This window comes from Rhinolophus sinicus, chromosome 5 (assembly GCF_057876585.1).
Source record: "Rhinolophus sinicus isolate RSI-liver-muscle chromosome 5, RSI-T2T, whole genome shotgun sequence".
Lineage (NCBI taxonomy): Eukaryota > Metazoa > Chordata > Mammalia > Chiroptera > Rhinolophidae > Rhinolophus > Rhinolophus sinicus.
Window position 1 is genome coordinate 938,630 of NC_142505.1, and position 26,610 is coordinate 965,239.

Below are 26,610 nucleotides of genomic sequence, written 5' to 3' on the forward strand. Positions count from 1 at the left end.
GGGGGTCTGTTGTGAATTGTTGGCTTCTTTGGTTGATACAGGTGTCACTACAGGTCAGTTTCTCCAGCTCCAATCGTGTCTGGTGCCATCTCTGCTTATTGGGAGTCCATATGCATCAGAACGCGGTCATCTAATGCGTTGGCTAAAGTGGGATCCAATAGAATCGTTTTGATACTCTAGGGGAGGAAAGGGAATTTTCCCTCTACCCAGCTGCATTCTTGACGGACACCACTGGGCCAAAAGACAGGTTAACAACAGGAAAACAGAGTTTGTTAACACGTGCCCCACACATCACACAGGGGAAATCTAAACCAAGAGTAACTCAAAATGGCAGCTCAGAACTCCAGCTTATCTGGAATTCTGAACAAAGACTAATAAATGTGTAGAGAAAGGACAAGATGAAGCAAAGCAGTTTGAGGTTTCGAAGGGCTGCAAGCTGTTGGTGAATATACGGTAGGCAGCTAATGGGGTTAGCTTGTTTGCGGGTTCCTCTGTGCCACGTCTGGGCCAGTGGGATCGGCGCCCTTCCTCCTGGAGCAGGAGGCACCTTTCCGGGGAGTTTTATTTCCTGCTTTCAGGAACAAAAAGGAGGAGCAGAGTTCCTTCTTGTGCTGTTTTTTAAGGGCCTTTAATTCAACATAGTCAATATGCCAAAAAAGCAGAGCGTGGGGTGACTTGATCTGGTTTCCTTCAACACATTACCATCATCTCTGAGAAAAAGGAATGCAGGTAGCGTGGCTCGCCGAGACCTGAGTGACCAGGGAATCATGAAACGTCCTGGCGTTTTGCCTGGCGTGTGTCCCCGAAATAAGACCGTGTCTTATATTAATTTTTGCTCCAAAAGATGCATTAGGGTTTATGTTCAGGGGATGTCATCCTGAAAAATCATGCTAGGGCTTATTTTCCGGTTAGGTCTTATTTTGGGGGAAACATGGTATGTCTTGCACTTGACTGGTTCTAGGCTGAAATGCTAAGAGTAAACCTTTTCACATGTTGAGCCAAATTTCTGATGCTATTGTTTAATGAGAGGAATGAGAGAACTGAGATAAAAATATAACACATTCTTTTCACATATAAAGCATGAGAGCATTTTCAGTGTGAAGGATCAAACCAGTGTCCCTGCCAGCACATACCACACAGTTTCATCTTTATTTCAGTCTGTTGGCTACAAACAAATCATTTTATTTCCTTTTTGATTCTCTGCTTTGAGGGGAAGAGGGAATGAGGGTATTAGAGGCAGAGTGTAGGCTGGCATTTTTTTTCTTATGAAAAAGACCCCAAAATATTACTACTTAATAAAATGAATACAGTTATAATAAAAAGTGGAAATATTTTTCAATCATACAATTTTTTTCAGAACAAAGGCAAGCCTGTGTGGACACTGATATCTGAGTCTGTATAATCAGAAGCCATCTGCGCGTGTAGCTAAAGATTGATTTGAAGAGAGGAGCACGTCTTACTCCCTAGAACTGGGCTCCTGTTTGCTGACCCCTTCAGCTTTCACAGAAGCTGTGTTTGCTCAATTGTAAAACACAGCATTCGAATCTGAGACAAGAACTAGGAACAAAACCAAAGGACTGAGCCCAGTCTGTTACTGGGGGTAATGTGGGTCAAGCATTATTTAGGTAAATCCTGAATGATACATAACATGTCATTGGACAGGCTTTCTAGGAGAAAAATAAAATAAAACCCTCACTGATTTTTTTTTTTTTTTAATGCTAACCAGTTCTGGAAAATCCAGGGCAAAAACATTTTGTGGAACTGAGAGAAAGTTAACAGCTGTTTTAATTCTAAAGGCAATTGCAAAGGTTACTGGTACGCTTTCATGAGCATAACATGCCCAATTACAGCAGGCATGACTGCCCGAGTGGATTTAATTTTACACTTAATTAGTCTAGACACGTATCTTATTGGAGCCACCAAGATGGGGCCAGTCTGGCTTTTGCTAAAACTTGCTTCACTTTTGGCAATACTCATTTAAAAAAAAAAAGTATTTGCCTTTGATTTTTCTTAGTAAAGCAGTTTTTGTAATAATACTGGGGAAATAAATAGGTGTCTTCCAAAGCTATATGTTATCTTAAGTAATCTGTCGTTATTGATTTTTTTTCCTGTAATAAGAAAGTTAATAGTTGGACGTGTACGTCGTTGCCATGGTAACTCACACAAGTGTATTTCTCTTGCAGGGAAGCATACGATTAATTTGTCTTTAATCTATTTTATTATGAGAACATTCGTGACATGCAGTAACAGATCTGTAGTCCTAATAATTTTATCTTTTTCCCCTGCAACCCTTAAAATAATCCTTCAGGTTAAAAAATATCAATTAGTACAATTATTTTGAACTTGAGGAAAAGTATGTATATCTCCTGTGAAAAAATGCTTCTGATATACTTCGAGTCCTTTGTATTACTTTACATTTTATGGAGTTCATTTATGTTTTGCCCAAACAAATTTTAAATTTATGAGTCTTTTATTACTTCACATAGTGCTTTTAGTTAAGGTAAAATAATATTCAACTTAAGGTGACAAGTCCCATTGCTTCAGAACATATTACCATGTTTTAATCTTACGTCACGTATTGTTTGGCTTAAACGCGCCTGGGCCGGTGTCTCTATTTCTGTGTAAATACGGAGATTTCTCTTATAAACAGCCCTGTCTGAAGTATGTTACGTAGCTCTGTAATGTGTCTGCTCATCTGATAGTAACTTCTATCTCTCAACCAGGGCTGCAGAGGTAAAACCAGGTGATGCAAGCCAGTGAAATGGGCCAGGTGGGAACCAGGAGGAGGGATGGGACAGGAGCCCCCCCCCCCCACCGGCTGCCCAGGAGGAAGGAGCAGCTTCTCCCCAGCCCTGCTGAGTGCTACTGTGTGGAATGTACCGAGAAGCCGGAATTCTGCGTGTCCATGTGAATGTGTCTGAGTAGAAATCTAGGAAACTGAAGTAATGCCATTTTTGAACAATCTTAAAAAGATTATTTTAAGGGTTGCAGGGCAAAAAGATAAAATACACCATGGAGGGCCAGAGCCACATGCGGTTTCCATCTGGGTCACTGGCCATCATTTGCACACTCTCCTCACCTCAATGAGCAGTGTTGGCCTTGGGGACACAGGGTCAGCAGTTGCCATTGGTTGTTGGTCCACTGGAAAGTATTAGAATTTGCATTCTTGTTTTACAGATGCAGAAAGCAACGTCTGACGGAGTGGTTGAAATGCACGTCATAAATCAGAAGCAGTCTTAACAGAACAGATTCCCTCTTGCCATTTTAAAGTGAGTTATGAACCTGGGTCTAATGATTAAAATTCCACGTTGACATAAATGGAGGCCCCTGGGTCAGGGGACACTGAGGGTCAATGAACTGTTTTGGGTCTGGGCTTTGGGAAGGTGAATGGACATGCAAAGGAACTTGGTGGGTGGGGTGTGGAGACACGGGGCAGAGAGTGATTGGGGGAGAAAGGTGAGGTGGGGATGGGACTGGAGGAGGAAGAGGGGGCAGTGAGAGCCATAGGGTGTTCACTGTTAGGAGTTGAGGCTAATGTCCCCCCAGGGTTCTAATAACACCTTCAATAAAACCGATTGCACTTCAGGGTTTCCAGGGTGGGTGTGGCTTGGTAACTGTTTAATCTTGCGGTTCTTGGCCTCAGGACAAAACCAGACAACCTGAGAATGCCCAGCCATGGCAGTTGCTTTGATTTCAAGTGCTGGTACTTTATTAAAAATGACACGACTCAGGAAGCAATCGTTGGTAAATGAGAAGTCACGGCTGTGCAAGGCTAGAGCTTCTCCGTAGGAGCTGGGTGTGCGGGCGGGGAGGGAGGGCACACCTACAGGGAGCCTGCAGGGTCCCCATGGGGCACAATCCCAGAGTCACCGTGCTGGCCCTGGGTGGATGTGGCATCTGCCACTATTAACTCATTTTTTAAATGCTTCCACCTCTTACAGTTTTCTTAAGCCACGTTCCTAATAGTGTGAGGAGAGGAGATGTGTGGGACCCCAAGCTTTCAGGGAGGCTGCCGTTCCACCCTCCTCCCTCTGCTGGTCCCTACGTGTCGTACCTGAAGCTCACGGACAGACACACGCAGGGGACTGGCAGTGGGACACATGGAATTCAGCCTGGCATTGGCTTCACTGAATTTGTTAAGGTTGGGAGGGGAGACATGGCCTCTCGGAAGGGCCAGTGCTGTCTTGGGAGCATGGTAAGTGGAGTTTGTGGTCATGGACTTGACTTAAAGCTCTGCCTTTTTTTTTTTTTTTTTTTTTTTTTTTTTTAACTGGATGACCCAGGACAAGTCACTTAACTTCTTTGTGCTTGTAAGGGAGGGAAAGAGTTCCTCGTCCCTCTCAGGGCCCCTGGCTGGGTCTGAAAATTCAATTGACAAAGATGAACAGGAGAAAAACATAGACATTTAAAAAAATTTGACAGGTACATGGGAGCCTTCAAAAGAGAATGAAGACCCAAAGAAGCGACCAGAGCAGGAACTTTCATTCCTTTTAGACAACAAACGGTAATTTTGTGAAGAGGTGAGAAGACAGAGGGGTCGGGTGAGGGGTAGTCATGGTGACGAGGTAACTAGTTCCGGTGAGTTTAACAAAGTTTGCACAGATTTCTTACCCACCCCCATTCCCCATCTCTGGTGACAAGAACGTCCTCCTGCTTCCTGGGACAGGGAGGGCACTGTTCACAGGGGACATTGATCTGCTTTCAGGGAAGAAGGGCCAGGTGGGGTCAAGGGTAAGGGGTCAGCGTGGCCTTCCCACCATTTTCTCACACTCCTTCAGTGTAAGGTATTCAGCCAAGAGGCCGTTCTGTGAAGGAGTGAGAAGCCCGTTATGATCGCTGTGCTTCTCAGGATGTAAAGGCAATGCATCTTTTGTGATTACTTTAAACATATTACCTTCTTTTTCATAAAAATAAACCTATGTTTATTCTTAAGGAAAGAGAACTATATCATCAAATCTGAAGTATTATTAAAATGACTACTACAAAAAATGATGCCACATTTCAACATTATTTCAGGAATTGTTACTTCAAAATACAAATAAAATTGCGGATAAAGAATTGCCATCACAAAATCATCGTCTGCAATAAGTTTCCAGGCAAATAACGCTGTGTCAGCTCATAATAACTGAAGTGAATGAATGAAGTGACCCAGCTCCTAAAAGAGTCCACATCTGTGAACACGTTTTACAAATATGTGGTTTGTACACATAATGCAGTTTTATGCATCAAATCTAAACTGTATATTTATATAAAGCATAGCTATAAAAAATCTTTTAACTCTGAAATAATTTCAGACTTACAGAAAGTAAGCAAAATATCTAAATTCCCACACAACCTACACACAGTTTCCCAATGTTCCTTCGTAAGTTACTACCGTTTATCAACCTAAGAAAATTGATGTTGTCCAATGGTCTTCTTTGCAGATCTTGTTCTGACTGCTCCAGCGGTCCCACTGACACGCGATGTCCGCTCTGAGGATCCCATCCTGCTGTGGGTTCCATGTCTCCTTAGTCACCTCCAATGGGGGCAGGTTCTCAGCCTTTGTTGTCTGCGTGTCCCTTTGTCCTTTGAGGATGGCCGCTTGTTTTGTACAGTGTCCTCAGTTTGGGATCGTCTGACGACTGGTTCTGATTTGATGGAGGTGTCACTGGCAGGAACCCCACAGGAGGCATTGGTGTGTCCTTCTCAAGGCACCGGATCAGGAGGCAGGCACGTCATGGTGACACACGCCAGCTGGTGACGGTGACTCAGAGCCCCTGGTCACAGTAACTTTTATTTTTAACCATCGGAGATGAATGGAAGTGATCAATGTTTTCTATCTTTTGTTTAAAAACAAATTTGAGCAGTAGGTATGTCTCCCAATGAGATGCTGTCTTAACTTGGGCCAATTGTAAAGTCTAATAATTAGCCCTCACAGGGTTCTGGTTCATAATGTAGTACCACATGTGAATTTATGTGCTTATTAAGGTGAATGTGGGTATACAACGGAAGCAGTCGCTCTTCCCACATGTTGCTGTTTTGTTGTTATTGTTCATACAGAAATGGAAACAAAGTAGCTGTTATGGAAGAATCCTAACTACTTGTGGGGCTGCATGTGGACTTGGTAAAAGAATGTAGTGACAAGGGAAGGCTGTTTGCTGAGAAATGTCCTCGTGGCTGCTTATTAAAATGTGTTCTGAGCTAGTCCATCTGGCCCACTGCTGAAATGGGCCTTGTCACAGTGATTGTTGAGCTGTGTTGTAACAAACCTCAACAACCTAAAATGTAAAGTTAAGTGACATCCCCCCCCATCTTCTTTGATCCTATTAGCATCTCTGAGGTTTTCCCCAGCATCATGAATCAGCTCTGAGAATGATTTGATAGAATGACCCGGAAGTGGTTTTCATTTGCGAGTGTCTCCTAACTTTGTGGGGACATGTCCAGTTCCCTGGGGCGTGTCTCACCTGCAGCTGGAGACGGTGTTGTCATATGTAGAGAACAGCAGAGTGAAACAGAAGGTTGTCTTAAAAAATTCTTCACAGCCCATCTTAATGCTTGGTCCTTTCAGATGGGATAAAAAATAATATGGAAAACACTTTGCTACAACCACTGACCTCCCAGGTTGGCATGGTCTCTTCTGCCTCGTGCGTGATAATTAACTCGGGAGAATGGAGCCGTGCTGTGGAAGCCCAGCTGACTAAAGGGCAGGGAGCATAGCTCTTGGCCGGCCAGCGAAGCTGCAGAGGGCTGGCCTGCCAGCCTGGCCAGTGCCGTTCAATGGCGTGCGTTAGGCATGGAGTGGACTGCACGTGTGTCATAGCAGTCGGAGGTAGGGAATGAAATAAGAGGGCTTGGAGCAGTTGACAGAGCACTTTTACATGTCCCCATCATGAGCAGCATCACACTCGTCCTTAGAACAGCGATTGGAGGGAGGCAGCATCATGCACGACTAGAGGGAGACCTGCATTTCTGAGTGACAAAGTGGCTATGCGACACTTACAAATCACTTACGAGGCATCGCTGACACTTGATCCCAGGTCTGCTCATGCAAAGCTTTGCTGCATCTTCCAGTTGCACCACCCACCTCTTCTGAACCTCACTGCCACGTTACAGTCTACAGCCCTGAAGATTACTTTGATTTTTAGACCTCTTCAGATGCCCGTCTATTTATCCATCCATCCATCCATCCATCCATCCATCCATCCATCCCTCCATCCCTCCGTCCATCCATCCATCCATCCGTCCATTATCCATCATCTATCACCTCTCCTCTCTGTCTCTCTACCCACCTATTCCCGTTACGATCACCAATGTTACTTCCTGTCGTTGGTACTAATCCACACGTTAAAGTCACTGTAGGATCAAGTCTGTGGTTGCATAAATGAAGATAATTGCATCGCTCATTTTTATTAACATCACAGTTTTAAAAAACCAAAAACATAAGCTTGAGTGCAAAGACATAAATTATAGATTAAATGTTAAGCCCAAATGAGAGGTACATTATGTAGGACACATCTTTTCTGGGAGACAGTTTTCTTTCATTAAAAACAATAATAATAACTACATTTAAATGTTTCTGGCAAGAAAACCATTTTATGTTTAAATATGAGTATTTTTAAAATGAAATTATTATGGAAGATCTATTCAAGGATGTTGACAGAACTGCCTTGACAGCTCACAGGAATAAGAAAAATTGAACAGAAAATGTCAGCGCTTGTGTTCAGGAAAAAGGAGAGTGTGTGGGGGTCGCCTCAAGCTCAGACAGCACCTCTGACCATGTGGAAAATTGAATCCTTTTTGTTTTGAATTCTCTTTTCAACTTAAGGATGAAACTTCCAAATGATTCCATTTACTTATCAGTCACTTGTGGGCTTTTTAAAAAGCTCTCTTTGTATCACCTATTTCATTTTATTCTCTGATCTAGACGTCATGCTCATGTCAGAAGCTACCCTGAGATGAGAGAGTCTGGAGAGCAGAGTGATACCCTCGTCCTAGCAGACGACCCATCTGAAGAGACATTGTAAAAGGAAAGCACAACAGAGAGTGTGCAGTAAGTGACTGATACCCTGTCTCAGACACCAAGGGCCAGTGACTTCTGTAGAATTCAATACACCTCAATTACTGTGCACTTGAAGAAGCTTAAGTTGTGAATCCTTCGGAACAGGTATTCTCAGAACTTCTACCGCTTGAGTTTGCTACAAGGACAGTCCTGATTGTTAGCTGTTTGATGAAAAATGGTGAAAGAGTGCACGGTGAAAAGTTCGCCGGCTAGTCCTTGGCTTCTCCCATTGTTCTGGCAGCTGCCCCTTCGTGCATTCAGTCGGTAGCGATGATGTTCGAGAGTGTGCTCTCTTCTTGGCATTGTGCTGAGTTCCAAAGATTAGTGTGTGTCCTCAAGTGACTCGGAGTTTATATTGTTACAAAGAAATACACATGATCTTTGTTTCTAATACGATGATTTTGGCTACAAGAAACAACACCTGTGCCCTTTATACACAGTAAAAGTAGGGAAATCCAGCTCCTCAAAAGCAAGAGCAATGCTTCTGACTTTTGTTTTCTTCTTTTCTCAGCCATGAGTAATGAGCGCTCTCTCTTTTCTCTCTCTGTTTTTTTTTTTTTTTTTTCAAATGGGTTTTAAGTGCGTAGCATCAAGATGGCTGCAGCAGCAAAAAGCATCACACCCTCACCTAACAGTGTCCAGAAGCCAGTAGGGAGCGGGAGAATCCTGGGCCATAACCGTTTCAAGTTCTTTTTTGAAAGTAAATAAAAATTGCTCAGACATCTGCCAGCAGACACCCCTTATTGCTCATCAATTGCACCTATGACTATTTCTATTCTCATTAAACAGGGCGATAGAAATACTAACTGGTTTTCAAGAATTAAAATGTCAACAGTGAAGATTCACCTGGTGAATTGTGTGTGGTGTTGGGAAGAGACTCCACCGTGACTGAGGCGTAAGACGACCCGGTTTTCGAACAAGTATTACCAAAGGGGAGGGGTGTGAAGTGGGTGTGTGTGATCAACCAGAAGACTAGCAGAGGTAAGGCTGTAAGTCAGGATGGTCAGTCTTCAGGAGATGTGTGTAGAGGACCCTGTGGAATTCTGCAGAATAGCCCGAGGAGGCAAAACGTTATTACTACTATTGCTAAGTCGATTAGTGCTAACTGTACATGCAACAGGAATTCACACAAGGCTGAACAACTCTAAACCCTGGCCAGGTTTGATCAAAACAGCATTCCTTTATTAATTGAAAACTTCAGTTCGTGTGTAATGGAAAGAGCGTTAGAAAAAGAAAAAAAGAAGGAACAGTTTCTTGCTCCGCTTTTTGCTATTGAGCTGTATGAGTTGTTTTTATATATTTTGGATATTAACCCCTTAGCAGATATGTGATTTGCAAATATTCTCTCCTATTCAGTAGGCTGCCTTTTCATTTTGTTGATGGTTTCCTGTGCTGTGCAGAAGCTTTGTAGTTTGATGTGGTCCCACCTGCTTATTTTTGTTGTGTTTGCTTTTGGCATCAAATCCAACAAATCATCTCCAAGATGGGAGGCGCTTACCACCTACGTTTTTCTTCTACGAGTTTTGTGGTTTCAAGTTTTTAGTCCATTTTTATTTCATTTAAATCTCATTCTTATTGAAAACCAATTTTAACAAATCTTAGACACAACAGCTTTTCTTGGGTGTTTAAGAACTGGTAAGGAAAAGAGAGACACCTGAATTTATTGGCTTATGTTTCAAAACACAGGTAAGGTGTGTTTGCTTCCCGCACAGCCGTGCACAGACGCTAACGTGACTTTATCAGCGATCTTGCCGTGTATTCTTGTGCCGGCCTTTCCATGGCGTTGCCTTCGCTCAGGCAGCCGACTTTCCCAGCAGCTCCTGGACACTGTTAGGTGAGGATCTGATGCTTTTTGCTGCTACACACCTTCTACACAGCTTTGGCACCAGGAAGTCTCCTCCTTCCTGACAGGTCCAACAAACGTCCCCAGGTGGAGACTCACTGGCAGTGAAGGGCCAGGTCTGATTCACAAGTTCACCTCCAGAGCTCGGTGTGGCTTCAACCCCAAAGTAAGGACAGGAGCTGAGAGTGGAGGATGAGGGATCCCTTGGGGAAATGGAGATTCTCTTACAAATGCAGGTGAATAGATGCTGTGAAGTCCCCAAGCAGAGTTACACCAGTGCCCCAGACACCTGTGTTTGTCACCACCCCTCACTCCAGCCATGCTTGTGCTGACTGGTTCCTTCCCAGCTTCCACAAGCTTTGTGAGGGGGGCAGCCTGAGACAACCTCTGCAGGCCCTAATGTCATGCTCCTGATTCCTTCCCTGACCCCCACTCACAGAAAGCTTCCTAGCGCTCGAGCAGGTGCAGCCTGCAGATGTGACCCCTCCTTGGGGCGCCCTTGATCAGTGAGGGACAGGTGCTTATGGGTGCACGTCTCTGCTTTTCATCCCCCAGCACCCTGCAGGACTGAGCATTAGGCACCCTTAGTCCTGGGTTCTTGGGCTGGTCTCCCCTCCCATGTGTCACCCTGCCATCCGAGTCACTGTCCCCATATGTACCCTAGTATGTATCTGCTTTGCAGAAACATAGGCTGTGACAGGTACCGGAAGTGGCCCTAGAAGGTCGACCTTCTAGATGGATTTTGGGGTTGGACCTGTCCTTGAGCAGCGGGCGAGTGTAGTAGAGAGAAGTTAGGGAGTTACCCCCGGTTGGTGGCAATACATTGGACCCTAAGACGCCCAGCCTGGGCTAGGAAGGTTATGTTCTGAAGTAGCTGTGACAATTACATGGTGTGGAGGCCACCATGATGGTATGAATTGGGTAACAATTTTGGAAATGTTGGAAAAAGACGTGGTGGCCTAAAACCATGATGTTCAATCAATGTCTACTCAATGCCAGAAGAAAGTGGCCACCAGTGTATTTATGTCTGGTTTTCTTTCATTTTGCTTGTGTGTATGTTTTTATTGTAAAGTATATAGGAAACAGCATAAAATGCATCTCAGTTACGAGAATAGCTACATCAGGAATGACTGTGTCCTAACTTCCTAGGAAAGGGAGCATTGCCAGCTCCTTTCCGCATAGATTGTATGTACTTACGTGCTGTCTCCTTTCAAGCCAGTCTCTCCCTTCTAAGTCACCACTTCCCTGCCTTTGTGGAAATTACTTCCTTGCTTTTATTTTATCAGTCACTATGCTTTCCAAAGAAACAAACTAAGTTTTTTGTTCCTGAACTTTGATAAATAGAATGATACTATATTAGTTGTGTGTTTTTTCCTCCTTTTTGAGCAACGTGGTGTTTCTTGGTAACTAACAGTTAACTGGTAACTAACAGCGGACCTGTGCGAGTTGCTGCTATCTGGCAGGGGTCCTGCTATGTTGATGTCATATCAATCATGAAATATTTGCAATCTAGCCCCTGGTCTCACCCATATAGTTTTGTGTAGCGGCAGCTCGTTTCTTTTCACTGCCATATAGTCTTCTTTTCTAGGAGCATGCCACACTGTATATGTGTCTGTTGTCATGGCCATTGGGTGACTCCTGCTGGTGGCGACACACGCACGCTGCTCTGACCACCTCACCTGTTTCCTGGTACAACTGCGCAGGAATTTCCCAGGGTACGTCCCTAGTGCTGCGTCTCTGCACACACAGCCTGTCATCCACTTTGATGGACAATGTCAACCTGTTGTTCAAAGTGCCATTTACACCCCAGATGTCTGAGTGTTCTCAGTTGCCCCATGCTCACAAACACTTCAGCTTTTTGCCCATTTCATTGGTGTATGTTGATTGCATGTTTCAATTTTAACATTTATTTTCTAATTTGCTAATGAGGTGAGGTTTCAATTTGTTTATTGGCCATTTGGATTTCTTCTTTTATGCAATGCCTATTCAATTCTTTTGTCAACTTTGTTCTGTTAGGTTGTCTGCCATGATTCTTATTTACTTGGAGGGCTGATTTTTATTCTTTGAGTTGAGGCTTCTTTGTTTGAGTTACAAATATACTCTCTCACTCGGTGTCATGTCTTTTACTCCTAACTTTGGTAGACTTTTCACTGAAAAAATGTAATTTTAGAGCCAGCCGCAGCGACTGTCTGTATTCATTTTTTCCACTTACAATGCAGAGAAGTTACCTCATTTCAAGAGACTCGCACACTGAAGGGTCAGCTCACCTGCAGGGCGAGTAATGAGTACCGGCCTTGATCGTCTTCATAAACACCGGGCGATGGGCTTAGTGAGGAGAATAGATTTAAATAATCCCTTGTCCACATCCCGTGAGGTAATTTCACCTTGCTCCCCTGGAAAGGAATAAGCATGCAATTGCTTATGGAAAAAACTGAAAGGCTGTTGTGTGTGGGCTTTGTTTGCAGGAGGGCACGGAGAAGCTCCTGTGCCTAAAACGGACTGTAACTCATTATTTGGCCTCACGGTTGCTGTTTCTGAAAGGAAATCACTGGGTCCTCTGGAGCTGAAAATTGAAAATTGAGTTGCAGTTAAAGAAGCAAAGTGGTCTCAGCCCTCACCTGCTAGGCTCTTGGATCCATCAGGTTTGCAAGGGGAGGTTTTGGCGTCCTCATGGTTCTATTAGCTCACTTTTCCCACCCTCTTTAGCTCCTCAAGCAAGTGACAAGTAGGTGTGTTGTGACCACATGTGAAATATAAATTACACGTTCTGCTTCCCTCTAAAACTTTATTCAGCATCAGCCTTCACTCCAACATCCTATGGCATAATAGCTGATAATTTATTAGTGTAATTTGCAGAAAGCAATTCCATTTTGTGATTATGGTAGGAAATCAAAGATTCAAATTCTCACTGACCCAACATCAAATCCAACTTTCCTTCCTCCTCCTCCTCCTCCCCTCCCCCTCCCCCTCCCCCCTCCCCCTCCCCCTCCCCTCCCCCTCCTCCTCCCCCTCCTCCTCCCCCTCCCCCTCCTCCTTTTTCTCCTGATGTTGTTTATGGAAGTAAAACAAGCAGGGTCCAAGAAAGGTGACAGATTAAAGAAAAGCAGTGATTGCCAAGGACAGACACAATGCATTTAAAACAAAGGAAATTGCTAGAGGAAAATAAATGTGAAAGGTCCAAATTCTACAGTTTAGTTTTTTGTTTGTTGGTTGGTTGGTTCTTGCTTTTGAAAGAACGGGCTTTGCAAATGAAGGTGCAGTATGTTGGGTGATATAACTGATGGGAGAAACGTGCGGCTGACGAGGCACCTGGGGAAGGCTGGCACTGCTTTATGATTTCGTGATTGAGACACGTAGAAGAAGTCACTGCCTTGATACATGAGATGCACAGGTGTGGGCCACGGCGGTCACCTGAGACTCATTCCCAGTAAAATACCTGCGCTGCAGGCTGCAACCACAGCCATGATCTGGAAGCAGTTAATTGAACTTTTCCTTGGGATTTCAACAGCAGACGCCCACCCCAATTATTCTGCTAGGCTACAACTCAGGTGGGAAGGATAATCCTTTGTGCATGTGTAAGGATGTGCAAATACCGGGGTTGTCACCTGGAGCCGTTCACGCTCTGTTAGCCCGAGGCCTGGATTCAAGTTCTGATCAACTTAGAGATGAAGTGAGATGAGTGTGTCTTTCCTCACAGGTGACAGTGTGGTGTGAGGTGGAAACTAGGGGACACTTGCCAAATACATTTGGCTTAGGGGCTGACCGATGTGTGACTTACTAGGTTAAAACAGACTTACAGTCCCTTCTTCCTAGCTCTGTGTTGTGCGTCTGTGGAAGAATTCAGAGTAGGTGGTCATTAGTAATAATAATTTTGTTACGTGACATCCCTGCCAAGAAGAACGTTCAGCTTACCTGGGTGTCATGCGGGGCGGCCTGCGGGGTCTCTGGTCCCGCTCCCTGCACAAGAACGCAGGATATGGTGAGGCCAAAAAGGAACACCCACGGAGCCATAGATGGGGGAGTCATACCACTATATTCTCTCTGGCGGCTGGGTTGGAGACACAGGAGGCAGGAGCCACACGATCCGCAACCTGTCGTCCACTTGTCTCTGCCAACCAACCTCACTTGCTACCTGCAATCCACCGTGCTAACTGCAATCCGCCTCTCTGCAATCCGCAATCCACACTCCACCACTACACCACCACCTTGCTAGCTTAGCCACGGCACTTTTATCAGTGGCCAATGGCTAACTGGTAACAGCTAATGGCCAACTAGTCACATCTACTAGTTGGCCAACTAGATGACCATCTACTACCCGAGCCAGCACCTTTCCACGTGAGGCCGAGAGCCTGGAAACTGCTCTGTGGGGCTCTGTCCCCACACTGGGTCATGACAGTAAGACAGCGCTGTGCATGAAGGTTTGCAGGTACGTGTTTGTTTAGCAGTGGGTCCATCTGCCCAGCATGATTTTATGTTCCTATGGTTAACATGTGCTCTCACTTTCTTTCATGACAGCCCCGAGGAAAGCAGGCGGTCATCACAAGCCAGAGGACCAAAGCCCCTGCACTGTGGGTTCCAATTGCAGAGCTGTGGCTGAAAGCAGAGTGCCTGTTCCCTCAGCCAGGGCTGTGTCTCTGCTGTTTTCCCACAGAAGGTGATATTAGCAGTAACGAGCAGCAGCTGACGGTGAGGCCTCGTCAGTGATGCTGTGCGGTGCCTGTGCCGCTTGCTCCGCCTGCTGAGTATGGGCCCCTGGGCCTCCCCGTCTCGCGGGGGATCTGGCTGTGTCTTCACCTCGGCCTTCCTTTCCCTTTTTGCTCCGTCCTCATCCCACTTCCCATTCGTTCTTCCTTTTTAGCAGCCCTGCCCACTAGCTCTTCCTCAAGGACGGGGCAGTAAAGTCTCCCCAAGGAGTGTTTGCGTGCAAGAGGGGCTCGCGGTGGCCTCCGAGTCCCTCCGGTATCTTTGAGTTTGTCAGAGGCCTTGCAAAGTGGACGAGCCTCAGCACAGTAGTTTCCTTTTCTTGTCTATGAGCAGGTGCAAAGGAGGCTGATAGCTCCCCCCTCCTTTCATGGTGACAGGGCCGTCCCAGGGGTGCCCTGGGGGTGGGAGCCCAAGCTGTGTGACCACGTTCACGGGCATTTCTTTGTCTAACACGAGGCTGCATTAGTGTGTCGTCCATAGCTGCTGGGCAGGCCGGAAGGACCACGTGTGGGCCATGGGCGGAGCACAGTGTTTCCTCTGAGTCCCCAGGCGGCGATCTGGTGTGGCCAAACATGTCCTCTGAGCGCCATCCCGTGGGGTCTTTGTGAGTCTGACACAAAGGATGCCTCCCCCGGGACAGCAGCACGTGATGGTGGCCGCCAGGAACAACGGCCGCCGAGGGCTTTGTGGACGCGTGGAACCTGGTGGCATCCAGGCCTCACACAGCCCTGCACCACTCACCCAGGAGGAGGCCTGCAATTGCGAAGAATTTGCTCGTTCTCGCTCAGCCAAACTTGGTATTGAACTCAGGTTCTCTGACTCCAAATCCCGGATTTCTTATTCCTAAAACTGTTAAAAACAGGCTTCCCTTCTAGTGCGGTTACAAAAAGAACTGGCGTTTCTGAAAATACTCTAGATTTTGTGAAAATGAAATGAAAGCTGGTCTCTATTTCTCTCACGATTCTGGAAAAGATTAAAATGTAGCTACATTTGCAGCAAAATCTGTGTCACGTTACCTGTCCACCAACAACAGACACGCTGTCCCTGACAGGTTTTTGCATTTTTGGTGAGATTAATTGATTGACATCTCAATGCAAATTACTATTAGAGGAAGTTGGGAGTTTGAGTTTTTCTTAAACATAAAAATTCAGTTATTTTGAGATCATTTAAGGATTTTTTTACCCTATCATGCTCACTAAAAATCATCTTAGGCATGGTCATGGTTGTCTTGATTATTTAAGAATAACTAAGCTTACAAAAGACACTGAACTATTTCAGGGAGAAAAACGAGGGTGAACAAAGCCTTTCTTAATATTCTGCAGTAGTTACAGTGCAAGATAAACTTTTCTAAATGGAAAAAGAACCGTGTGCCTGACACGGAAGCTTCTCACCGTTTGATTTGCTCTGGCGCCTCCTCTATTGTATTATTTTTCCTTTATAAGAATCAAGAAGAAAATCTCAGTGAAAAGCTATTTCCTAGGACATTACTTTGGAGATTGGTTTCTTTCTCTAGGGGACTGAAATCTCCTCGTCACCTTTCACGGGATAATTTTTTGGAATATAAGCAGGAGACTCTAAATTTATTGTCTTGTATTTTGTTTGGCTTTAGATGGAAAAAACCCTTTGTGTGAACTGATTACAGCTGTACTGTGTTGCGTCAGGAAACAGAAGACGTGTTCCCTGGTTCCAACGTGCACGTGTGTGTCTGGGGACGTCATGACGTATGTCCATTTGGTAATTGGAAGTATGTGCTGTTGAAGATGTAAAGAGAAGGCCTTTTGACAAACACACTGGGGAGTTATTGGGGGCAAATGAGGGTTTCAAAATTTACTTTTGGATTTGGGGAGAAAAAAATTTTCAGAGGACAGTCTGGCAAACTGAGAAGAGTTTATAAAATGTGATAAGCTCGTGAGGTTCGCCTGCGTACTTTCTGTCCAAAAGTAATGGAATGTGAAATTAAGTGGACAGAAGATACCAAGTCCAATACACCTGGGTCAGGTAGAACTAAGACCCATGTGCTCGTGGTGGGGACTCACTGGAGAATTGTACCCTGAGGACAAAGATGCCTGCTTACAGCTGGGGTCTGACTTTTTTGGTTTATGGGTTTGTCACGGGCAAAGATCGTTTATTATGAAGTGTGACTGGCTCATTGTATACGATTGGAAAATAATATAAAACTCCATGGATGAAAGACAGAGTAAAAAATTGGTGAAAAATAATGCTATCCGGAAAAGAAATTGATTACATTAGGCAGTTTGTGATTTTACAGTGTGTTAGAGGTTTATCTTCTGTGGTCAGGATCCCAGCTCGGAAGGAAACTTAGCAGTCCCTTTGCATTTTCAGCCTGGAAGAGAATTTCATGGAAGTAATCATATGGGCTGATGTGACACAGTATGTTTCTCCCTGAAAAGCAAAGCTAGGAAAGGAAAGTCTTGGTGTTCTTTTGTAGGGCTGTATCATTTGTTCAAAGGCGAATTAACATGAACTTTTTTTTTTTTTTGGAAGATTGATGGACATGTACTTCCAAGGTGAAGAAACTAGGATATTTAGATAGTTCTAGTATTTTAGCCCCTAAATATATTATTTTCTGTGAAAAATTGAGATAAAGAGTGCACTAATGCTCTTTTTTTAAAAAATTACAGTCTATTGAGGTGACAATTGTTAGTAAAGTTACACAGATTTCAGGTGTACAATTCTGTAATGCATTATCTGTATCTTACATTGTGTGTTCATCACCCAGAGTCCGTTCTCTTTCCATCACCATATATTAGACCCCGTTTACCCTCTTCTGACGCTCTTAAAAGCTGACTTGTTAACATGAAGTGTTGACGAGAACGTAACCATTTCTGAGAGATGTTTCATGTCTTTAGAAAAGTCTTCCTTCCTGGACTTGCTCGTCCCTGGTTTCAGTTCTCACAGAACAGGAGTCATTTAAATGTTAAGTAACAAGCAGTTGCTTTTGACTTGATCCCGTCCTTGCCACTCTCACCGTTTGGAAGGCCAAGGCCATAGGATCATTTAAATAGAACATGTGATCAGCTAAAATGAGATGATTTGATTGCTCATGAATCCTTTAATATCACGTGAGAGCCTGCATGCCTCCCTCGTAGTACGTTATGATGTCACAGAAAACTGTGGAGTCATAGTTTCTATGGGGTGCCCTTATGTTTTTCTTGTAGACAGTTTTCTCTCTAATATCTATAAATCCAATTTTGGTTCATATCTTTCTCTGATATTCTAAAGCCTTGTCTCACTGACTTTTCTCCCTTTTCTTGGCTTTGATGTCAGCAACTAACACTACCTTAGCAATAACATTTCTAGAATATGTGAACATCCAGTAGAGGTTCATAGGCTACGATGATAAATTCCTAGAGTTGGAATAGATTCTGGGTGTCAACCCTGATGCAAAGGTCTCCTTTGGCTGCTGGAGCCTTTTCAAAGCAAACTTCCCGTGTCATCCACACTGGGGTTGTGTGACACCCGCAGACCTACCGCCGTGAAGAACAGTGGTCACAAGCGTTGGCCTTAGAGTGGCACTGCATTGAATTCCATCTCCTCCCAGCTCCGTGACGTGGGACAGGCCTTCCAGCCTCCGCTTCCTCGTTTATGTAATGGAGCCAGTTGCCCTCACTTCAGCGATGCTGTGAGGATGATCAAATGTAATTCACGTGAAGTGTGAAATGTGGTCCCTGGGACATGGTGATTATTATGGTCTGTATTGTCACCGGACCTGGAGACTCTTGGACTCTGCAGACCTCCTCCTTCGTTCTTCTCTAGACTCTCCAGGTCTCGAATGATCAGGTAGGACGCTAGGAGGGTTTTCTGGCACGGGTGTAGTGAGTCTTTTATTGACGGTAACAACCTCCAGGCGTTTCAGGCTGAGCCCTGCACCTGGGGACAGAGCCCCCGCCTGCTGCTGGGCTTGCGCCCGTCGGGAGGGGCACGAGGCCAGAGTCCCTGATGTGATACACTGAGCTCTAAGTCCTTCAAAGTGAGAAAATGAAGCTAACGAAATGCCAGACGCAGTGTTGTGCCCTCCTGGCTTGATAAACACACCTTGGAGGTGAGTGACCAGGAAACCGGAGTTAAAATTTTAAATGCTTCTTGGACTCCTGCAAACCCCTTCATAACCCAATGCACAGAGGGAACCAAAACATGGCCGTCGCACGTCCTGCCTGCCTGCAGGCCTCAGGCTCGTCCTGCCCCCGAGGGCTGTGGTGCACACATGGCTTCCTGCGTCTTAGGAGGAAGCCACTGAGACTCTTGCAAGGTGAACTGGCAGTCGCGGTACTGAGGCTCTGGGAGCCGTGGCAGAGGGTGGCTCCCTGTGTGTTACTGGCTCTCACGGGCCTGGTAGGCATGTAATTAGAAAATGCCCTACTCGTCTGTATCTGTAACACCTTGTTTTGCTCTTCATTTCCTGCCTTTTTATGAATTCTTTGCTCCACTGAAGTTATTCACGCATTACAATAACAAGGCAGGATTGAGTCATTACTGCAAAGAATAGCTACCTGGATATTTATGACTCTGTAGTTGATAAATGTTTTTGTTTACCACCATGTTCTCTAAGTGCAAAAAAAGAGAAAATCTTTAAGTTGATTTATTTATAACATCTTGTCAGTTGAATCAGGGTTTGAGTTAGGAATACGTAACTGTCTAAGCTGGCACAGTAAACTTCACATGTTGTTTTGCTGTGTGCTTATATCACCAACACAACTTGGAGACATCACACAACGGCATTCAGCCTCAGTTCCTTCCATTCATTTCTTCATTTACTCATCAAATATTTATTCAGTTTCTACCATTTTTCAGGCTCTGTGCTCTGTGCCAGCAGTTGAGTGGTGGATATATATAATGGATATTACAGTCAGATTTTATGCACACAAATACGCACGCACCATTTGCATATAAGTTATTATATTGGATACACACACATGCACAGATACATATGTGCTTTTAACATTTTAGATTCTCATACTGACCTCTGACCTGAGTCATCTAGGAAATCTGTGAGATCACCACATTGAAAAACACATTAAGTAAAGAAAAGTCAGAGCAATGCCCTTGGAGATTATGATCTGGAATTTCTGATGCATCTGCCAATGATTATTCTCAAAAGTTTGGAAACTCATACTTACAAGTGGTAAAGTAGAACTAGAATTCAAGAACAGTAAGAAGTGGTTCTGCGTGGCAACTCACGGGACTGAATTGTCTGTGGCTGTCCCATGTGACTATTTATGTTGGCGTATGACAGATGGATGCAGGTGTGACGTGGTGGACATCTTGCTTTACTCCGCCCAGTGTCAGCCCCCTCCACCCCCCAAACCCTGTCTGTCATAATGACCCTGACTTTTCTGTGTGGAAAATCTCCTTGACTCTCAGCACATCTTGCTTGGGCAGGTGACTCCAGTGGTGGGTGCAAGACCCACCTGGCCAGTCAGATTACCTTGTCTGCTTAGCAGGGTTATTTGTTCAGACATGTGAATATGACCCCACTGAGACGTGTGTAGCTTGGTCACAAACATTTACGTACAACTTTTGGGAATAAAGGAGGCATCTTCTGTCTTCCTTGGATTTTTGATTTACTGGATGTATATGTGAAGATGCTGTGTACCATCTTTGATCCCTTGAAGGGCTGTGTGACAAAGGACAATGCAAAACATACTGATAAAGTGAGAAGGAAAGATGGCATCCTGATAACATCATGTAAGGCCTTGAATCAGGCACGATTTAAAGGAGCTGACCCTTGAACATCTCACTTTTATGTTTCCTGTACATTAATTGCAATTATCCGAGCTACATTAATCCAGTGCCCCTCGTCAGCTCTGTCTGACAGTTTCTAGATAAGCTGCCGTGGACATTCACATTTGGGTTGTGGTGGGACCGTTGACTCTTGCTCTGGTCCACAGGCAGTGTGTTTATAGGGCTGTTTGTGTGTAAATGTGCAAACTTCTGTGCCAACGCCCATACATGCACGTGCAAAGGCAGCGAGACTCATCCTTCCTGGTTTTCTGCTTGGCTCTCCTTACAGTGTAGGGCTTGTTTGCGTGCTCATTTGATGGCTACGGGATCTGTCTCCATGACAATGATGTCCCAAGCAGGAAAAGAGAGAAGGATGCATGGTCAAAAGGAAAATAAACACAAACAAGCTTACAAACAAACAGGAAAAGAAAATGAGGTTAACAAGCCAAAGTGCGTCATCTTTCAAGGACTTAATTTCTTTCCAGCAGCCCTATCAGATGCTTCTGTTGCATCTGATGGACGAGGATTATGTCACATGATGCAGGCATTTGGCAGTTCCCAGGGTGCGGTGGTGCCGTAAGGAGAGCGTACACCACAGGTCCATGTAAGGAGAGCGTACACCACAGGTCCATGGACTGCGTCAGCGGGAACCCTGTGCGGCAGTGGACGCCCAAGGAGGACATGCCCATGGTAACCTGAAACATCTTAGAAAGAGTGAAGAACGAGGAAGTACAGAACAGAATAAAATCTGTGGCACAATCCCATGGATGTAAAGTAAAAACATACACAGAGAAGAAAAACAACAATCATACAGGCTCCATAAGAACACCAGTGACTATGGGACACACGTTACAAATAAAATGAAGAGAGGCAGGAAATGTAACTGGGGAAGGGAGAATAAAAGAAAGTGTCTTTCAACTTGATTCTGTACCATGAACTGAGAAATACAATTAACAAAAATACCTTCTCTAGAGCCCCCAACAAAGAAAAAAATAAACAAATCAAGGATTTTAATTGCATTGTTTCAAAATCTCTTTTTCTATGTTATTCACCTAAGATCTAAAGTGGCTGTGTCTACGCTTGGTATAAAAAGCAGTCAGACATGGTTACTTCAAATTTAATACTAGGTTTAGTACAATAACAATAGCAAAAACTTGCCATTTTAGTGCATATAAGAAGACATGAGCTGCTATACCTACAAACAATAATAATGACTTAACCATTATCAGACATTTATTGAGGGCTTGCTACCTTGGAATTTCTTATTTCTTAATTGTTATTTATAAGCTTATAAAAATCACATCAAAATTAGTAGAAAGATAAATTCGCCCCCTAAATTTTCTTTAGACTATTCTTATTGCCTAATTGGATACACCACATTTTTGGCATATATTAAAGTGTCATAAAATATATCTTTGCCTCAAGAGACCATCTTAGACAATTGCAAGAAAGAGATACATTTACATAAATTATCTCAGAAATAGATACACTCATATAAGAAACACTATCATATTACTATGGGTCAAATGATTAAGTCCATTACCTCTTTTAACAAGTGAGTTTAATCCGTTTATATTTATTATCATTACTGTCATATTTCTCCTTCCGTGGTATTTCTCATCTCAGCCAATGGTAACTCTGTTTTCCATTTCCTTAGGCTAAAATCTTAGACTCACTCATCCTTCTTGCTCCCGCATGCGTCTCTCAGCAGCTGCTTCCAAGCCCTGCACCTTCTGGTCTGTCCTTTACCTTCGCTGGGCCCCCTCTCCCCATCCTCACTGCTCAGCTGCAGGAGCTTCCTCTGGCCCTTGATTTTGTGTGGCTCACTCTTTACCAAGTCAGAACTTTTTCACTTGTTTTCTCTACCTGGTACTTGCTTCTTTTCGATTCAAAAGTTCACCTGTTCAAGTCTTTTCATGTCGCCTTCTTAGTGGGTTTTGCCCTGGCTGCCTGCCCCGTCATAGTCTCCCTCCTTCTGGCACTTTCTGTTCCCTTTCCAGGATGTGTTTCCTCAGTGTTCAGAAGAGTTCCAGGTACCTGGTAGGTGCTTTGTAAATATTTGCTGGGCAAATGAATCAATTTACATAATATTTTCTTTGCTTAGCTTGTTTACCTGCTTCTCTTGAATTGATAAAGTTTTCTCAACTTCCTTTCTCCCGCCAAGCTTGAAAAGTTCAGATATTATTATATTTTAAATGATGATTTCTACATTTTTGTTGTTATTTGAATGTCAAGCACATTGCCTTATACATATGGGACAAGGGAACCAGCTGGTTGAGTTTCAGGAAGTGACCGGGTCTGTGTCACCAGCATCCATGTGAAGGGAGGACATCGCTGGGACTCCAGAAGCTGCTTTGTGTGCCTTCCAGCTCCTGCCAGTCCCCCAAGGATAACACTGTTTGGACTTCTAACTCCGTAGGTTAGTTTTATCCTTAAACTTCATAGAAAGAGAATCTTTTCAGTGTGTGCTCTTTAGGGTCTGGCTTCACATAATGTCTGTGAGATGCATCCATTCTATTGTATTTATTACTACATTATTCATTCTCTTGGAAGGTGTAGTATTTCATTGCATAAATACTCCACACTTATCCATGTGCCTGTGGATAGTTAGCAGGCTCACGTCTAGTTTTTGCATATTAATATGCTGCTATGAACATTGCGCAGTCAGTTGATAAAAGCTGTGTGCATTTGTTTCATATATAATTAGAAATTGCTACATCATAGCATGTGCATATGTTCAGCATGAGTAGATATTGCGTTTTCCCAGGGGGTTGTATTAGTTAACACATCAGCAATATATGAAAATTTTACTATACATAATAAATAATTCATGTTCAGAAACATAATTATTGACTCATGTTTGTGTAGAACATAACACCTTAGATGCATTAATTCAAAGTGACTGTCCTACCACCACATCCCTGTATTTATTTATATACCGGGCGTGACAAAAAAATGTGTGCAAGTGGACACTTTGGTCAGTGTTGCTCAAGCAGTAGTTCGCCGTCATCAGAAGTGTCTGGACGCTGATGGGAACCACTCTGAGCACCTCTTGTAAGTGCACAAGTCACACGTGACTTGTGTTCATCTTTTGTTATCGGTATATATTGAGTATTACAATTTTAATACCGTTTTTCTTTCTTAAAATATGTGTGCATTTTTTTGGCACCCTCTGTATATATACAGGTTTAGTTTCACATGAATTCGATTTGTGAACATACTTTCTTGAATTTTTTTTTACTAGTTTACCTTTCATTCTTCCTTTTCACTTGGGACTCACTTCCTCTGGATTAAGCACATCCTGTCGTAGTTCTGTCTTTTTAGGGCTGTGGGTGGTACATTGTGCATATGACAAGTTTCATTTTTGTCCCTATTTCTGCTGTGGCCGGTATAACATTTTCAATCGTTATTTTTCCTCAACAGTTTAATGATATGCCTTCCTGTCTCTCTTCTGATAAGGTTGCTGAGCACAAGTCATGTCTTAGTGTCACACCTTTCTAAACTCTATAGTCCCTGTGGCAGCAGTTACAACTGCTCGGTATCACTGACGTTCTCCAGTTCAACCAGTCTATTTCCAGGGCTTGAATTATTTTTATTTATCTGGCTGGCCAGACAGACAGAGTGCCAACAGCCCAGCTTTCTTTTTACTAATTTAACACCCCCAACGAAAAGACTGTCCTTCCCTTGGGCCCCAGCAGAAAGCCCAGGCACAGTGCTCCAGACACAAGTGTGTTCTTTAGCAATGGCTATCGGCAGGGCATTGGGATACTGTCATGGCCAGTCCTGTGACCCTCACCTGAGGTCACAGGGTGTAGGGTCAGCCCCTGCTAACTGCGTGCAGTAAGAGCTGGACCGGGAAGCTCCACAAAGCTTCTTGGATTTCGTGTGGAGTCACAGGTACAGGAGCCTGTGACTAAGTGACTGGGTCCATTGGTTGTTCAAGAGTCAATGGATGTCCCTGCAAGAAGGATTAGGGGGCATTTCGTTTGAACGTTGGCACTGGAGCTGTGAAGGCAAGACGGCTCTGCCAGGGGAGAGGAAAGACTGACTCTTTCAGCTGTCTGGCAGGTCAAATGTAAAGATGCTGTTGTAGTTGGCAAGGTGGGCTGGGAAACAGAAGTCCATGCGTGCCAGGCTGTCCATCCAAGGTCTCTGCAGAAATGGTGGCATCCACTGAACAACATTCAGTAAAAGAATGATGTGGTCAGATGCATACTTGACAGAGTAGAAAATTTTGTTTGGTAAAAGGGTTTGACTTGTGAAAAACCTGGGGAGTGCTACAGCAGAATTGTTGCCTGGAAATTCGTATGTTGAAACCTTAACCCCAAATTCAACAGAATGGACTGCATTTGGAGATGGGCCTTTACAAAGGGGATTCAGTTAAAATGAGGGGGTAAAGGTGACTGGTATCTTTATAAGACGACACTGGGACTCTCAGAAGGGACACAGGGACACACGTGCACAGCGGAAAGTCCCTGTGAGGACACAGCGAGAAGGCAGCCAAGAACCCAGCCCTGCTGACACCTTGGTCTTGAACTTCCTGCCTCAAGAACAGGAGAAAAGCCAGTTTTGTAGTTTAAGCCTCCCGTCTGCGGTGCTTTGTTATGGCAGCCCTAGCAAACTCATCTAGGGAATGATTTCAGGATTTCTAATATTGCAGTAGTGCAAGTTGGGAGAAGTCATTTTAGAGGCAAAATCTACCAGACATGGCGACAGATTGGAGGCTAGGCATAAGAGGGAAGCAGCAGCAACCCTCTGTTACATACCCTTTAGAATGAAATGAGAAAGTGAACTCCCACACGTTGTTTGGTTGATGGATTCTCAGGGCAAGTCTGCATAGCCTGTAAATATGCAGTGTGTGGGCACGCCCGTCTGTTCTACCCCTGGCACATGTATACGGAACTTGGTCGAGTCTCCATCTTGCTTCAAGCCAGGAACGCCCCATAAAGCAGCTTTTCAGTGTTATGACACTAACCCCACCTCCCTGGAGTGGAGGCTCCACCCGTGGCTGGAAGCAAGCAAGCTGAGGAGTTTTACCAAGGCCTGGGGTGTTGCAGCTGGATAGTGGCACTGGGAAATTAAAACTAGTTCTCCCTAAGCTGTTTTCTTACAGATGGTACTGGAGTTGATGGTTGAGTGTGCTGTTGTGTATGTTGGTGGTTCTGGCCAAGAAGAAAAGCTCATAAGACCATCTACTCTCTCAATTTCCTAGAGCAAAAATCAAATTAAGATAAGAATATTAATTGGTAACTGCAGTCTTTTAAAAATATAGGTCTGCAGAGAGGATTTTAAGTGACTTCTTTGGGGGTTTACTTCCTATACCTTATAAATTGTGGAGGCATTTATTACTGCTGTACAATGAAATTTGTGGAACTGTTTACTCATAAGTTTCAAGTATATATTTTCTGTAATATACATAGACTGTTTTATAATGTGCTGTACATAAAAATGGCATCAGGCGTATAATTAAAGAAAACTTTCAAAACCTGTGATTTCTTCTATTGCAGGTCTTTTTATTTTTGTGGAGGGATTGCCATATAATGTAGTAAAGCACTGCGTACAGTACCTCATTTTACTTGGATAAACCGGCAGCTGCTCTGCCAAGAGTCTCTATCGAAAGTATTTTTCTGTGGAGGAAGAAGACAGGTTTGGATTTCTTGTTTGCATTCACTCTATAAAAATCAATGCCGGGCTGGCAGATTTGTAAATGTTTACTCTGGGGAGCAATTCCAAGGCAGCGTTTTTTTTTCCCCTGCACAGTGGTCTATCTGTTCAGCTGCTAACAAAGATCTGCATGTAACAAATTCTGGAAAATTCCATGAATCAAGGAATAGTATTGGTTAAGAGATATGTAGCAGTCCCTTAATCGTCTTAATAAAAATCTACTCCTGTGTCATGCTTTGGGTTGATGCCCGCAGACAGTGTGTATGAATCATTAGAGTTCAGCATTTACCCCTCTGAATAGATAGGCATGACAGATTTTCTATGGATAGGGAAAAACAAGAGTTTAAGAATTAGATATTCATGGACTATTTTGAAAAAGTGAAAAGGACAGGAATCAGTAGCAGTGGAGTGGGCACTGCATTTCTGCCCAAACTTAACGTTTCGAAACACAAAATAATTACAGGTTTAAAAGAATATTGGAAAATATGATATTTAGAATCAGATTTCTAAATTGCTAATGCATCTAGAATTCTAAAAATAACTTTATATTATTTTTTACATTTTGAATGTAAAATTTGAATAGAAAGAACTGGTCAGTAGCTCAGAGTACCACATTGAA

The 26,610-nt window shown here is 43.9% G+C and overlaps 1 protein-coding gene across 9 annotated transcripts in view; it reads left to right on the top strand.

Annotated features, from left to right (window-relative positions):
- Nucleotides 1-23,173, top strand: part of LOC141567141 (uncharacterized) — a 178,436-nt gene extending 155,263 nt beyond the window's left edge. For 3 of the 9 annotated variants that reach the window (XM_088798097.1, XM_088798089.1, XM_088798095.1), the window contains 4 exons: nucleotides 3,178-3,269; nucleotides 4,423-4,520; nucleotides 5,424-11,596; nucleotides 14,397-23,173. Coding sequence is in view for 2 of the 9 variants with exons in the window: in XM_088798095.1 (XP_088654221.1) it covers nucleotides 3,178-3,197 (20 nt within the window). In the remaining 7 variants the exon portion in view is untranslated. Of the gene's footprint in view, nucleotides 1-3,177; nucleotides 3,270-4,422; nucleotides 4,521-5,423; nucleotides 11,597-12,100; nucleotides 12,844-14,396 lie in introns of those variants that run through there. The other 6 variants (XM_088798098.1, XM_088798094.1, XM_088798096.1 and 3 more) reach the window with 4 other exon arrangements.
- Nucleotides 23,174-26,610: the final 3,437 nt, after the last annotated feature.